The 17158-nt window shown below is 38.9% G+C and overlaps 2 protein-coding genes across 2 annotated transcripts; both read right to left on the reverse strand.

Annotated features, from left to right (window-relative positions):
- Positions 1–585: 585 nt before the first annotated feature.
- LOC144666973 (very-long-chain (3R)-3-hydroxyacyl-CoA dehydratase 2-like) lies at positions 586–9748 on the reverse strand. The gene is made up of 8 exons (XM_078528426.1): positions 9628–9748; positions 7792–7909; positions 7292–7310; positions 6160–6248; positions 3968–4089; positions 3399–3438; positions 2578–2716; positions 586–828 (listed from the first exon to the last, which is right to left on the reverse strand). The coding sequence occupies exons 1-8, from the start codon at positions 9681–9683 to the stop codon at positions 755–757; spliced, it is 657 nt and encodes a 218-aa protein (XP_078384552.1). The 5' UTR covers positions 9684–9748; the 3' UTR covers positions 586–754.
- Positions 9749–11278: 1530 nt separating this feature from the next.
- LOC144666296 (uncharacterized) lies at positions 11279–16358 on the reverse strand. The gene is made up of 5 exons (XM_078527701.1): positions 16091–16358; positions 15271–15342; positions 13873–14139; positions 13281–13343; positions 11279–11797 (listed from the first exon to the last, which is right to left on the reverse strand). Exons 1-5 carry the CDS (start codon positions 16256–16258, stop codon positions 11741–11743), a joined length of 627 nt encoding a protein of 208 aa, XP_078383827.1. The 5' UTR covers positions 16259–16358; the 3' UTR covers positions 11279–11740.
- Between the last annotated feature and the right edge of the window lie 800 nt (positions 16359–17158).

Below are 17158 nucleotides of genomic sequence, written 5' to 3' on the forward strand. Positions count from 1 at the left end.
GCTAGTTTCACCACCAAGCCTCGTTTTCGAAGTGTTAACTTGTAAATTTTATCATGAATGAATTCCCAAAGCAGCAAAGATGAAAAGAATACCCACGTGAAAACTGCATGAAGGTGGCATAGGGTTGAGAATAATTCGTGTAAACGAGGCTTGGTGGTGGATTTTGAGCATATGACATAATCATGCATAAGGCCTATATTCCTGTGCATGCGTTGTAACTCGACGTGCGATGAAGCGGGTTAATGTGGACGGAAAACATTTAACACGGCGTTTTCAAATTTCTCCGTTTTCAAATTTACCCGGGTCAGTGTGGACGGGGCCTTTCTTGTAGGGAGTTCAGAGTAAGATGACTGAAAAACGGCAGGGGCGGGACCAACACCAGGTAGCCGTATTACAAAGCTCTCCGTTAATAAGAGAGAGTTCACTGTATTACGTCGACTTAAGTTGGGTGGGCGAACGCTGTAAAACGTACGTTCGCTTGTGCGAAAATTTCACCTCGGTTAAAATGAATACGTGTCCACCTCCAGCGCGTAAACGCCCGATTTTCTTTTTGCTGTTTCTATCAATAACCAACAACTCCTGATCTTTGCTAAAAATTTGTTTTAATTATTTTTTCAATATTTTTTCAGCACTGTAGAAGTGTCTGATCACAAAGAACACGCCTGAAGTGCAACTGCTACTCGATCAATGTGTAGTTTTCCTGTCAGTTTCTGATCATGTGTTCGCCACAGTGTTCCATCATCTCGCCTGTTCTTTATTCAGGTTTAGATTTCCCACCGATCACCTTCTTCCGTTGACGTATCATGTGAAAGTAAAGTTGTGGAAAGACTGCAATTAAAGTAAGATACATTGTAAGGTTGCGGACATCGCCTTGGTTTTCTGTCGGAAAAAACTTACCATCAAATTCGTTTAAATAATTCTATAAAATAACCTCTTAAAACAGTGAAGAAATATTATAATAACACACCAAATGCAAAAGAAGGTACGGATGGCCAAAAGTGTCGAAGATTGAAACGGATTGCGATATGGGTCTTTGAAATATGGTCCGGCGAAACAGTTTCAAAGTCACAGTTAATCTTGTCTGCTTGTAACGCCCAGGAGACACTTTTGGCTGCAATGAAACTGTGGTTTTGTCATTTATCATCAAAGAATTAATTTCTTTGCAAACATTTAGTTTCATAGCGGTTATTTGGCAAAAATAATAACATAAAATTAACTTAGCCGTGACACAGTCCCTTTAACAAGTGGGATCGGTGTAATTAATTCCTGGGTGGCCCATCTTACAAGTGCGTATCGCCAAATTCTTTTAGAAAGTGTAAAAATGTTTAGTGATTGTTCTGAATTTGGTGTTAAATGAACTGTTAAGGTGTGTTGGGCCGGACTGCTTTTATCGGACAAGCTCACGTGAACTCGCTCGGTCCTGACACGCGTCAGTCTGCGCTTCAGTTTTTCTATAGGGACCGTACGCAGGTTAATGTATGATAATGTGTTATGATAATGGAGGTTAATTTATGATGTGGTATGATGGTGAAGTTTTATGCATGATGTGGTGTGATAATGTAGGTTAATCAGGGGTTAATGTATGATAATGTGGCATGATAATTATACCTAATCGTACCTTTTTGGTACGCTTCGGCGGCATATCAGGCGAGTTTGGTCGAGCCATGGTTCGTATTTTGGCGAGACACAGTCGAGCCAAAATACCCATGGCGAGACCAAACGAGCCTGATATGCAGTCGAAGCGTACCAAAAAGGTACGATTAGGTATTTACCGTACCCAAATTCATCCAAAAGTCCGGTTATATTTATCGCTTTGTTGAAGCCATGCTTGCAAAAAACATACTGCAAATTATGTTGACTTGGACTTCAACACTTTTACCAAGTTCTTCTTCTGCCTTTTTTTCCACTCGTTTGTTTAGAGTTTCATTCCCTAAATTTTCAAAATCAAAATTAAGCGAAAAATTTGGAAATTCCGACTCCATTTTTTTATTTTCATTTTTTACTCGTCGGCAAACATCGCGCAATTGGCAAACGCACTCAAGTTTAGTTATGGCGGGAAAGTTTTTCTCTTTTTACGACCGCTAAACACCGCTAAATTTAAATTACAAAGTTCTGTTTTTATTGGTAAAACCTCCTCCTTAATTCATCGTACAGTAACACTACTTTACTTCAAAGTGACCGTGATATGGGGCATATCAGGTCAGTGACTTGATATCGTAGGATATCAGGACAGTAGATCGCGCTTCTGATTGGCTACTTGCGAATTTGGGTACGGTAATACAGGTTATCCGACCCAACAACCACCCATATTAATATAATAAAGCGACCAATTTTCCAAAACAACAAAACTGTGCTGTCAGATCACTCTAGTCTGTCGGATCCTTGTGTAAACGACAACCTCTCTTAGACGGCCGTGATCGATTGTAGGGTTGCTGGTTTGAAAATCCATATTCGTTTTTTCTGGGGCTCAAACGATTTTAATACGTGGAGGCTCCACCCCGAGGCCTAAACCCTTAACCTTTCATGTACTCGACTAATTGTTAAATAAAAGGTTAATTAAAAATTAAAAACACTTACTTGGAATGTAGGATAACATCACGACGATTAGGAAGAGATGAAAATCAAATGCAAAATTAAAAGCATTTGGCATGGACACACTGTATAGACCAGACTTGGACACGTGACGGAGTGACGAATAAATTGATACCAGTTCACCCTGATGTACATGCAATGAAGAAGAAAACGTAACAGTTTGATACCGGTTTAAAAAAAAAAACACACACACAAACACTTGTGATGAAAAGTGAACTTTAAACTTTTAGATATGAGAAAATTTAAAGGTGATCATCTAAGAGCTCCAAAGAAAATACGCTGTAATCTAAAATAATACCTTAGATTTTCGTCTTACTGAACTTGGTTCTAAAGAACACTAAGGGCTCTCTCAACCTAACTACTTTACAACTGCTGTTGTTTCAAGCTACATTTGTTGATGCAACATGTTTCGTCGTATTTGGCTAGCTGATGCAAAACAGTCCCAGAATAAAGCATCGATCTTTTTTTGCTCGCTTAGCCTACATAGCAAGCGCGGTTTCCATGTTTTGGGCATGTGAAAATTGAGGTGAGGCCATTCCTAGGAAAACTGAGCGTTTGCTACAACTCATTCAATTCGGTTAATTTTTCCTCTGCTCATGAAATGTCTGAGAATCGATCCATACTGATGACGTACTAGCTCTACAGACAACCATGTAGTGTCCTGGATTGGCTAACAATTAATCCAAAATAAGACAGAGCAACAACCAATCAGATACATTACACTGATCTATAGCTATGTCATCAGTATGGAATTTGTCTTTCATTAACTGCCAAAAAAGGTAAATTAAATATTAAATGTCACTCACCGTTACACCAATGGGATAAAGGAAGAAGAAGAAAGTGTATCTGTAAAATAAAACCATGCAGCACTTTAAAATCAAGTTGACAGGTTGATGTACAGCACCAAAATAGAAGAATGCTGTGCTAGTGTGCTTCCTACTAGTCAGAATTAACACAATATTGCTATACCTGTAATTGCATTTGTATTAATATATGACATTTTATACGACACTTCGGCAGATTGCTTTGTTCAGAGAATATCCATACCTCCCCAACAGACGATTTTTTGGTTTAAAACCCCACCCCACCCTCAGGAAAGAGCATCAAACTTTCAATTAAAAGTTTGGCTTTTGAGACCTCGCCAACCACTCAATAGACTTGCCACAAGTTTTAGGTTGCGAAGCAGCCTAGTGAGCAACGAAGTCATGAAAATGAGCGACGCAAGTCGCGAGAGGTTGTCCTTCGTCCTGGCATGTCATAATAAGACGAAAGACTTAATTGAAAGTCTACCCACTCGAAATCTCCGGTTTCTTTCTATGGGGCAGGTATGGATTTTTTTCTGGAACCTCACATTTCAAACAGAAGGTATACAAACCTGCACCACTGAATAATGTAAGGCAGTTTGTCAAGCAAGGAAAACGCATAGAAAGAGTAACGGATAACTTCTGTGATGGACCATGCTAAAATAAATGCTACTACTCCAGGATTGTCTTGAACCTAAACAAAAGTAAACAAGACCATTGTAATGAAACAGAAATCCAGAAAGTATCTATTATTTTTTTTGAGAACTCATACCACCAGCACTCTAAGAAAGGTTTTGATTAAGCTCCAGTGACACACTTTATAAACTTGTCACAGCTACTGTGACTACCATTTAAGCCAGTGATATTTTTGCCATGACACAGGATCGAAATCTGCAATTTTTAAACACGTCAAATATCGGTGATTGTATCTGCCAAGTATGGCGGCCTTTTACAGACAAAATAACGAATGACCATACATCAATGTTATGTTGCATACATCGATGTTGTGTGAACTAAAAGATGTTTGATACAACTAAAAGATGTTCGATACAACTAAAAGATGTTTGTTACAACTAAAAGATATTCGATCCACTAAAAGATGTTTGTTTCAAATAAAAGATGAGGAAGCGGAAATGAATTTTGAAAACAGGAAGTGACATTTTACCCAGGTTCCCTGCGATCCAACGCACATACAAAATGGCTTCTGGTGGAGCTGCGAGATGGCCGCCAGATACAGAAAGGTTTTTTAATTTTATTTTAACAGGCTAATAACAAGTACACAGCAACAACGAAACACCAAAGCCACTCAATTCGATTCTTGGAAGTTCTTCATTCGTAGACAGGACGAATGCGAATGAACATACGCACAGGAAGGAAAACTGATCTAGTAGTGATTAAAATCACTAGTAGATATCCTAGGGAGCTATGAAGTCACTTCGAGAGAATCGCCAAAAAATCCGAAGGGGATCTTGATTTGTTCGAGAAGTCGGTTACTTACCCTGCTTCTCTATGTAATGTTTCTGGCCAACTGCTATTGGATGGTCTTCAAACTTCACCGTTCCTTGTTACCAATACAATAGACTGACTACAGTAATTAACTGACTCCTCAAATGGATCAAGATTCCTTTTGGATTCTTCGGCGATTCTCTCGAAGTGACTTCAGTCGTAGCTCGCCTGGGATACCTAGTAACTGGTGTAAGTACCCGATTAAGCAAGCTTCCTGTGCGTATGACTCTTCTATTCTTTCAGTTAGAACATTTAAAGTTCTTTCCTATTCATCCAGTCTACGAATGAAGAACTCTGAAGAATCGAATTGAGTGGCTGCACTTGTTATTAGCCTGCTTAAATCCAAAAAACTCTTTCTGTATCTAGTGAATCTGGCAGCCATCTCGCACCTCCACCAGAAGCCATTTTGTATGTGCGTTGGATCGCTTGGAACCTGGGTAAAATGTCACTTCCTGTTTTCAAAATTCATTTCAGCTTCCTCATCTTTTATTTGAAACAAACATCTTTTAGTAAAACAAACATCTTTTAGTTGTATTAAATACCTTGTATCTTTTAGTTGTATCGAACATCTTTAAGTTGTATCGAACATCTTTCAGTTGTATCAAACATCTTTCAGTTGTATCAAACATCTTTTAGTTGTATCAAACACCTTTTAGATCACACAACATCGATGCATGCAACATAACATTGATGTATGGTCATTCGTTATTTTGTCCGTAAAAGGCCGCCATAGCCAAGTGTGCGTCCAGCAAGCAGCACAAAATTCAGTCAGCTCGTCAATGTGACTCTTACTGGTGATCAATTTGCCGTAAGTAAGGTAAAGTCTGCATTTGAGCTTAGTGGCCAGCCAGGCAGGAGCTTATCCTGGTTTCCATAGCATGAAGCAACTAGGAGTGTTTCTACTCCCCCTGGATGGGATGCTAGTCCATTGCAGGGTTACCCCCCAGCAGTAAATTTGCAGGTACCCATTTAAATACCTGGGTGGAGAGAGGCACTATGAGAGTAAAGTGTCTTGGCCAAGAACACAACACAATGACCCCAGCCAGGGCAAATGCCCCCCCCCCCCCACCCCAAAAAAAAAAAAAATTCCTCTTTCATCAAAACTAAACAATTTATTGCAAATTAACAAAACTCCTTCACACCTTTCCCAACTTCTCCTTGAATATACCATCTCCACTTCCATACCATTATCAGTACATAAACCATCTTTTTCACAACCTTGCTTTATTACTAGGTTACAGAATATGTTTCCACTTACTTGAGGGACACTGTGTGCAATAGCCCAAGTCAAGAAGAGTCTTGAAGCTACTTGAAATGCTGTTAAAACAACTGAAGATGGCACCAGACCTGAAAAAGTTGGTTGCAATTATCAAACCATGGGAAAAATGTGACAGAAACAGACAATAGTGTCAAGGCAAGGCAATGCCCAGCCTACAATCATTGACAAAAGTCGACCCACCCACATCCCCCCGTTTCAATGTTGGATAGTACAATATGCCTAAACTCCCCGTGCAGTGCGTTTTAGTTTGTGAGCAAAAGTAACCAGCAATTGAAAGCATTATTTTTTTGCATGCTACGCAACATTGCAAAGGGGGAGAAGGGAAATAACTTATTAACTTTTTCATGTTCCAAGTAAGCCAAAACAGCAACTGCGCCAAGGTTTTGTCCATGATTGTAGCCAGGCTTTTTGCTTGGTTTGCAAAAAAAGTGCTCAGGTTGGAAAAGCCCCACCAAGGCCAGTCTCCATGCAGGGATGTCATGAGGACTGCACCTGAACCAGTAGCCACAAATTTCATACTTCTGATCAAAACAGTGTCATTAGAGCAGTTTTCAATTGAGTGTCGTAAAACCAAAACCAAAGTAATTACTCTGGCCAATCACAAAGAACACAGACAATCCAGTGAACCAATCAAAATTCGAAGCAAATACATGTAGCGCAGGAAAACGTGCGCAAGCGAGCCATGATTGGTTTTGGCTTTAGTTCTGATTGGCTGAGAAAGTGGCGCGAGATTTTTGAGCCAATCACTTAGCGTAGCAATGCAAAACCAAAGCAAACACAATTAACTTTCGACACTGAAGTGAAAACCGCTCTATTCAACCCTCCAAGTTTACTTTTTTCCTTAGTGGCCATTTGGCCACCAACTACTCAAGTTTTGGTCGTCAGTGAAAATTTTAGTCATCAAATTTTAAAGCTGATGCTTTCAATCATTCCTCTCAATTTTAGTCGCCAGGCTGGCGACCTTGGTTCAAATTTAGTCGCCAGCTCCAAATTTTAGTTGCCATGGCGACTAAAATGGTCTTAACTTGGAGGGTTGAAATAAAGAGCTACTAAATCCTTACTTACCGGTAGGTACCATGCAAACTATATGTTTACAATTAATTATTCTTACCTACTGCACAGTGTAATACCTGGAAAAGAAAAAGAAAAGCAATTAATTATTTCACTCATTTATTACTGTTAATATCAGAATTATTATTTAATACCAGTATATTTAATTTATGATTGATATTTATTATCATGATCGTTGTTACAATCAGATTGGTAAGTGCATTGAGACTCTAGATCTAAATGCGCTCAAAAAACCTTTCTTAGACTATAATAATTATATATTGTTAAGTAATTATATTTTGTTGCTGTTTTGTTAGTAACGTCAGCAAAAGGTTAAAGTGAATTTTAATGCATAATTCAGCAAACATGTAAGGGTGATTCCTGAAACAACTTTTCACTTGTAATCATTCTGAAGGTGACTTTGACTTGGCACGTCAAAACATCAGTCACCAAGACCACTTTTTAACTACCATCACCTTAGCAATTCCGCACAACACAAACTACCACTCTGAGGCTCATGGCCTTAAACCACTTGCTATAATTAACATTAAGTTTGATCACCTCTAGAATGGCTGCTGATTGAAATATCTTGAGTGGTTTCTCTACAGAGTCATAAAGCCCTATGTTGGTCTTCTTCTTTGCCAAGTGTTGTACTGACAGGACTAAAATTACACTCCAGCTGTGAAATAAAAATAACACATTTTTTATTCACATTAATTAGTCACTGCTGCCAACCACTGCTGATAAAAAGAACACATTCCCAAACAAAAGTAATATTTCCTTTCCTCACCACATGAACAGGAATGAGGTCTGTGATTATAGATTATTTTAACTTATCACTTGATTATTACTGAGTAGTATCAACAAAATGAGTGGCTTTTGGATGACGGATTTCTCTTAAATTATATACTTACAGCCAATTACAGTCAAACCGGATGTTCTTTTGATGGGAACTTTGCAATGAACATTGCAGCGCAATGTTCCAATATCGATTGACAGTTTGCTCGTCGCAACTTGCAACTTTCAACTCAAATTTACTCAAGCAATTTGCCAAGTTCCGGTTTTCATTTTGTCGTATAAAACGAGGTTGTACCACCTTTGTTTCACAGAAACAGAAAATAATTGCCCCTTATTCGACTGTTCATCAACAGAATGCGAGAAATAAGTGACAGGCTTAGTTTACATTGCTAAGTTAGGAATTACCCTTCAAAATTACAAACATAAGCCGTAACTTGCCAAGCAAATTTGAATTCTTAAGTGCAATTCCAAGTTTGGCACTGCAACATTGCAAAGTTCCCATCAAAAGAACATCCAGTTTGACTGTAAATACAAGTCAGAATCTGACTTGTCCCCAGTCATCTCTTATGCAAAAATTGCAAGACGCAAAGGATGATGCTTCTCTTCTGCCTTCCCATAATTCCCTCCATGTTTGGCAGTTGACTCAAGACAGACTCAAAAGACAACTGGGGACAAGTCAGAGTCAGAATAATAAATTATAATTGCTCTAAGCTCCAAATGCACTGGGAATGAGCAGAAGTTATCCTATTAACAGAACTCTAAATTTTTAGCCTAAATAATACTGACTTGACAATTATGGTAAGTAAGGGTGTTAAAACTCAATACCGGTATATATTGAAATTCAGTTCACCAGGAGCTGGCTCTCTGTTTGATGGGACCCAATCCAGCAGGATAGCCCAGGGTGCATTCCGTGCACACCCAATGAAAGAAGAAGAAGATATGCCAAGTTTTTTTTATAGGTCTACGCCAAGTTTCTTAAGTCATATTCTTAAGTCATCTGAACGCCAGTTAAAAGGTGCTGACAAGCTTCCCCACTATATCTTTTCATTTTGCTTGTCGATAAAAAGGGACTAATAATGGAAGTTTGAACACTGCTAAATATTGTTTAAATTTTTAAAACATTTTTGTAAATCTAACGATTTGGGACCTAAATCTCACGACTTTTTGGGGTAACTTTTTGAGACCTCAAGATTTTGGGGTTTTGGATGTTGGAAGGTCTGCGAATTTGCCCTGCACCCCGGGCATTTCTGTACATCCACTGCCGAGCCAAATAAACCAGCCACCAAATTAATTCGTACTCTCTCAAAAGTGGCCCTGCATTGTGCAGTTAAAGATAGGTTTTCCCTGGTCATTCATTTTGATTAAGCTTGTAGCAGTACTGCTACAAGCTTAATCAAAATAAAATGCTACAAGCTTAATCAAAATGAACGGGTAGCAGTCCGCGCGCGCACTGAAATACATGTAGGCTATCGAAGGAAACTTGGAAGAGCTCCTGTGCGCCTACCATCAAGAACGCTAGCATCTTTTCACTTAAGGTAATCGAAAAAAAAAATGAAAAGACATTGGACACTATCTGCTAGTGTGTAAATAACTTCTTACCCAAGAGTGAGTGTGACATTGTAGAACACCAAGTAAATCTTCGCCAGAGCGGCCATGTTGCACAGACGAAAAAGAGAGAAACTGGTGCTAGGTCCCTAATTCAGCCCTGTCATCAAGCCTTATGGAATGATGTCCCGTGCCGAGGTGTTTGCTTTCAAAAGGCTTCGGGTGGGGTTTATTTTGGACTGCAGTTGTTATATGAGGGGGGTGAATCGGTTCGCGGATCGACAACTTTGGCCTTGAAAAGCGCACAGATTGTGTTTTGCGATACAGTCAGCGGATTCGAGGATTGCGGATAAGCTGAAAATCTTCAGCCAGAATCTTGGCCCGGATTCCGGACTCTTCTTGTCAGGAAGTTCGGATCGCGGATTCGCGGATACTCAACGAAGTCGAATCACTTTGGTCGGTCTTCGTCAGTATGTTGGCATAATTGTCGCAAAAACAATGAATAAAACGAAACTTCTAAAAAATTGGCATAAGAAAACAACATCATCGGCTTCTGTCGGTTGCAGTGCCTATACCACAGAAAGTCTTCAAGTAATGCGGATTGGGATTTAAACGAAAATAGTAACGGATTGACAGATTTGGCCAAAAATAGCACAGATAGGCAGATTTGCGTTCCCCTGTTTACCCCCCGCCCCTCCCCTCCCCTCATATATTTACTTTTCATAAACGTTCGGGCTGTTATGTGGAAAGGACTTTTAAGTCAAAAATATCAAGCACAAAAACAAGTTTCACAATCATCAGATAAACATCAAAAATTTCTGAAATACTTTAACGATGTAAAAAAAATCGAACCCTCCCAACAGCAACAACAGTAGGCGCTTTTTTTTATAACATTGGCAGGAGCCCATTACTACATTGGGAAGTACTGTTAGTTTAGGGTGCGTTTCTTTGGGAAAATCCAAAATTGGATCATTGATCTCAGATCACACGGATACTTTGCTCCCAAAGAAACGAAGAATCCGAAAACGGATTTTTTGCCATGACAACCCCGTAAACACATTTCGCACAGAACATAGAATATCAGCACAAATTTATTTTTCGCCGAATGTATCCTAGCTAAAATAATTTTAGTATACAAAATCTTTTACAAAAAGCACACGTCGAAGTAGTTCTTCTTTAGCGTTAAGCACAATGTGGCGTGAAAGCATCTGAGAGCGAAGAATGATAGCGAAATGATCAGTGCAAATTTCACTCGTGACAATTTCAAAAGGATACAACTTCCGTAGGCACACAGTGGCTGTTCTAGAAAACCTGTATCCCGTTTAAAATGATACTACATACCTATCTGAAGCTACCGTTTCCTTTTATCGTGAAATATTTTTGTATTTTGATCGAAATAACCGCCTAAAACTTTCTGTATGGCAGTGTTTACAAAGAGCGAACCTGTATTTTCACAGCAAAGACCGCTGGCCCAAGGTACTTTTTTCGAATCCTTTCCCAAAGAAACGCGGATCATGAATCCTAAAAATCCGGATTCAGATATGATCTGATGTCTGTATCCACTCGAAGTGTGGATTCTTCAGATCATCCATCCAAGATTAATCCATTTTCGGATATAGGATATAGGTAAAGAAACGCAAAATCCGTTTTTGGATCAAGAATCCGGATTTGGATTTTTCCCAAAGAAACGTACCCTAAAGTTTAGTTTTCAATTTTAAGTCCGAAAACTGAATAAAAGTCCCTTATATCGAGAAGTGCCTGTTTTAGTACTACAAAAACTATTTTTTTCTCTTTATTTAAATAAATCTACTTATACTTTAAAGGTCCTTAAATGATTACTGCTAAAAATGTTATAGACTTGATGACGTTTGGTTGAATCCTCGATTTCTACGTCCCGTCAGGGTCTTCAAGCCGTACCACTTTAAAACGCCGCCATTCTACTTTGCGCTCCTTTCGACCATCGAAAGCCGGAAAGGAGTAATCCAGCGCTGTTTTTTGTTGTTGTTGAACTAAATCTAGTAAACTGCGTCTAAATGTTAATACTTCACAAAATTGGCACCTTATTTTTTAAGAATTTTCGCATAAGTTTGTTTGAAAGGAAATAGTCACGTCTTCTGCATCAATTTCCGTCTGTATTCCAATGAGGAGACAGGTTTACAGATGAGAGTCAGGTATAGGTTTCATTGACGAAAGAGTAAGGTGCATTGTCAGTTCTTGGTGGTTTCTGCGGAAAAATAAACATAACAGCATTACTTAAAACACTGGTGATACGAAGGTTCATCATCATGCCTTTACCGCGTGGCCAATTCACGTTATCAATGAGCTGTATATATATGATCATCTGAGAGATTTTATCGATATATAGTTTGGTTCACGATCGACTTTACGAACCAAAGATTGTATGGGGGATTGTATGTGACCAAGTCAGTTATAAAATTAAAGCTAACCGCCGAGATATGTAACGACTGTTGTGTGGACCGTGATAATAAATAATGTCCCGGGGAGGGCAATTTTTTTTACGCCCACTTCAAGATGGCCGCCACTTACGGTCGTCGACTGGTAACTAGTACCGGTTAGCCTGCTATGCACTCCGGTTAGCCTACTATGCACTTCGGTTAGCCTACTATGCACATCGGTTAGCCTACTATGCACTTTGGTTAGCCTACTATTCACTTCGGTTAGCCTACTATGCACATCGGTTAGCCTACTATGCACTTTGGTTAGCCTACTATTCACTTCGGTTAGCCTACTATGCACTTCGGTTAGCCTACTATGCACTTCGGTTAGCCTACTATGCACATCGGTTAGCCTACTATGCACTTTGGTTAGCCTACTATTCACTTCGGTTAGCCTACTATGCACATCGGTTAGCCTACTATGCACTTCGGTTAGCCTACTATTCACTTCGGTTAGCCTACTATGCACATCGGTTAGCCTACTATGCACTTCGGTTAGCCTACTATGCACTCTGGTTAGCCTACTATGCACTTCGGTTAGCCTACTATTCACTTCGGTTAGCCTACTATGCACATCGGTTAGCCTACTATGCACTTCGGTTAGCCTACTATGCACTTTGATTAGCCTACTATGCACTTTGGTTAGCCTGTTTACGGTTAGCTATCGATATTTGTAAGGGAAACACGATGTATAGTTAAAATTTACAAATTCTGGGAGCCGGCTCCCGGTGGCGTAGAAGTATCACACTCGCTCTTCAGGCAGACGACCCGAGTTCCATTCCACCCCGGGGCACATTATATCGAACATTCCCTTTTTTCCTCTCTCATAAAATTAAAAAAAAAACTGTGTCTAAAGTGGGCGTAAAAAAAATTGCCCGGGGAGGGGGTGTTGGGGCGGGGGGGGGGGTGACTCCCGTATGAAAGGGACGGGATGCTCGTCGGAAAATTTGAAATGAATCCCAAAAGAAGTCTGGGTAATCTCACACTTTTTTTCGACCCCTAAATGATACCATTTTTCATGCCTGATCAGTCTAGTTCCTCGCTTGCAACCCTAAACGAGACCTTGAAGGTTAAATTTTTTTTTTCCTTTCTGAACACCCTGAGTAAGGCCAACCTCCTAATTTACACACCCCCGGCTAAGCGAGACGACGGACATCCCCATCACTTTCATATGGAAGTGCCCCCCCCCCCGGGGGGGAGGATTATGTCAAGTAATACAGTCTCAATTCCCCTAAACGTAAGATACTATACCCGGTTCTGATCAGGAAAAGACGGATAAGAGTAATCGTCGTCGTCACTGGAAGTTGATGATTTCTGTTGAAAAACCAAAAAAATAAAAATAACATTATGAAGTTAAACTAATCATGAACAAGCTTGCTAAAACTCAAGCGTTAAGTCATACACATGGTCATTTGTCTCACCCCAATCGATTCCCCTAGCCTATTACGTTAATTTCATTTGACAACGGACGGATATATGGCAGAAGTGGTCAAACACTTTGAAAACGTCTGGCAAACGTTTTTAAATTCGACAGTGCCTACTTGGAAAAAAAAATGGCTTATAAACAAACCTTTTAGAATGGATTCACCGGCCTTTCTTTGTTGTTCAAAGGCTTTACTGTTGCTTACTAAGTGCCTCCTCGTTATTCAATCATAGTTAACACCAAAACGCATAAGAATTTCGTGTTACTGCTCCTAAAACTATGCGACCTTAAGCTTATGCCGCGGCAGCAAGTTTTTGAACGTTTTACACGGTCCTATATATCCTTGACTTTTAGTGACTTGCCTAGCTTCTGTCTAGCCTCTGTTGCTTTATTGTATTTCTAGCATAGATTTGCACTCACCGTCCCGTGGTCTCGTTTGTACGAATAGGCAACGTAACCAATTGAGCCAACACACAGCAAAAATTCCAGCAAACCCAAGATAAGTACGACGACGGTGAAGATCTTGGTTCGCAGCATATTCTGTTTGTGATAGTTGTCGTAGGAGTACCAACCGAACGATCCCACTTCTTCACCCGTAAATGCCGTGTGGACCGCCATACAGTAACAAACTATCAATATTGTGGATAGGATGAGAGATATCACTGAAAACAGCAGGAAATCCACCAACTGAAAAATAAAATAAAAAACAAAACAAAACAGTGGCTGATTTCTCATCGTGAGCATGACACCTGAGGAGGGTACTCACTTATATAAACTATATAGTTACCTGTTACCTATCTTATTCTAACAGTAATTATATAAAACCCCGGATAACTCGAAAACCCCGCTAATTCGAACTATTAACTTCATTTCCCTTAGTTTTTACCCCACGTTTCAGTCACCTTTACTCTGTTAACTCAAACTCGGATCATGAATCGAAAACCCCGCTAACTCGAACTACACTTCGTTTCCCTTTGAGTCAAATTTCAATATCCCGATAACTCGAATTCTGGTTCTTGCAACTCCATGCAACTCCCCTTGGTGCTCATTGATTAGAGCAACGAACAGATCACGTATTTCAAAGAGCCCTTTCCCACTGTTATTATAAGAATATATCCGCTAATTCGAACTGTTTTTCGTTTTCCTTCAGAGTTCGAGTTAGCGGGGTTCTTCTGTATGTGCAGCGATAAAGGGTACGGTTTTTCGTCCAGCTGATTTGGTCTGAAATAGTGTATAGACTTTGATCGAACTTTGAGCATTTTGGTCACAGTCCGTAATATTGATTTTTATTTTATTTTACCCGGCGTCGAAGTCTGTAAGTCAAACCGTCGAAAGCTTGCATTGTTTTTTTAAAAAATAAATAGCCAAAGAACTAGAAGGTTTTTTGAAATCTTCATTATGGTTCATCTAGCTGGCTACAGCCCCATTCATGCATATTCTGAAGTATCTGTGTGTTTGTAATTAGAAATCTCTTGAAGATAGATAATCTTAAAGCTCGGACACAGGCGAAACATTGCACACTTGGCTTTCAATCTCTAAAATGAAATTCTTCTATACAATGCAATTTAAAAGTAGAGGTGAGGTGAGGTAAGGTAATTTTATTTAAACACGATTAAAAATATTTCCTTCAGCTATAAACAACTGAATAACGGAATTAATTGTAGATGATGGAGTCAGGACACAGGCTGCAGTTTCTTTCTTTACTTTTTCACGTTCAGTTTTTTTTTTTTTTTCATTTTTCTTTATTGATTTTTGTTTTGGTTTTGGCGCAATGTTTTACCACATGTTTGGGCTTTAAATTTAAGTGCACTGACTCACATAGTACTTCCGCGAGTTGTCTGTGTTATCCATGTTTGAGTCGCTAACTGCAATAGCACCAGTAGCTGCAATCTGCGATAAATAAGAAGTGAAAATAGAACTTTAAATCAACCCCTTTCCCTTCCCACAGAAAACGAAAAGGTTCTGGTTTTACAAAATAAAATGTATTTAATTTCCCTCAAGGTTGTTTTACATGACATATATCCTAAAATATATATAAAATACAAAGTTTTAATTTACTGGAGTCTTAACTGTTTTTATCGAAGCTGAAATATTCAAGAGACCGGCTCGTGTTTTTGTGCGCCAAATTATATATAATTAAACCTTCCGCGGGAGTATAGATATATCTATTTATACTTTGATTAAAATTGTCATAGAGTTCATTGCTTCGTTGCTATGCTTCATTATAAAAGATCAGTGACGCATTTTATAAGTGCTTGTGTAGTTATTCAGACATTTTAATTTTGTTGCATAGTTCTTCAGCCATGTATCAGCACGGGAGTTTAACCAAATAAAGATTTGCTTGCATTGAAACTTAGGATTTTAGTTTCGCAAGTGCTGACAGTGCTATTTTTCTATTTTGAACCATCTCTTGTCGGTCGTTTAACGTCTAAATTCCTTGACTTAATTACTTAAGCCTACGCATTAGACAAGAAATTAATAACAAACAATGACAACATTATATTTCAAATGACTTGAAGCTGTGTTGTGTCTGAAACTACGCAAGGAAAGTCAACAATGGTATATAGGAATGTCAATAGAAACATGACTGATCGTGAAGCAACTAACAGATTTCATTAACGATAAAAAACGCACTTACTATAACACCGATCCATAAAGCAAGAAGCATGACGCTGGTCCAGTGATCCACAACAAGCCTGACCACTACACCGAGTATAACCAGCAAACCACCAAGCATGCCATGACTTACTCCTAACAACTTCAAAACACCATCGAAATAAACTATGGCCCCATCGCGAACACCCATTTTTGGCTGATTTAGGGAAAAAACTTCTTATTTCGCGCGTAACTTTGTTGAGGACCCAAAGTCACGGAGTTCTGAGTTTGTTCGCGAAAATATGCAATTTTATAAGTTATTTAAATATGATATGCTGCATAACCGGACGTGTGAATAAAAGGAAAATCGCGTCGATTGGTCATCTGCAAATTCCTTTCCACTCCAACTACCCTGGCTACAATAGTTATAGTCTAGTTCTTTTGATACACACTCACAGAATGTGAAAACACTTTAAAATTATTATAACAGGGGAGGTCAAGTCTGGGTTAAATGCAAAAAAGGATTGTCATTCCGTTTGAAGCTTGTATAAACTTCATTTGATTGCTTTGCTGAAATCACCTAGACGGTATATCGATATCGTTTAACCCGTCACGCAGTCAAAATAACGCCAGCGAAGGGAACACTATAACACTGGCCGGATAAGGAACATAGATTTTATCCAGTTTATAATAAACGCGAAACTAATTCTAATTAATCCTGAGATGTTTGACAAAAAATGATAAAAAACTTAGCACCTTGAATGATTACTCACAAATATATATATATATTTTTTATCTCGCTCAATGCCGATCCACGTATTAACAAATTAAAGAAAAAAATTGGTGTTATAATAACTTGAAATTCGTCTTGTTAAAACCTAAAAATTTTTTAGGTATAAAAAGGCAGGACTTTGAGAAAATGTTGCTAAGCCTTTTTCAGAAAAACATCTCAGACTAAAAAATGTGCAAAAAGTAACTTTTTTTGTAACTGAGTGATGGCCAATTTAAAAATAACTTATTTTACTTTTTTTCGAATTTTTTAATGGACTGTAAGATTTTATGCTTTGAATCGTTAATACTTGTGCTTTTCCGTACTTTATGGAGATTTGTT

This window comes from Oculina patagonica, chromosome 9 (assembly GCF_052425735.1).
Source record: "Oculina patagonica isolate OP01 chromosome 9, crgOcupat, whole genome shotgun sequence".
NCBI lineage: Eukaryota > Metazoa > Cnidaria > Anthozoa > Scleractinia > Oculinidae > Oculina > Oculina patagonica.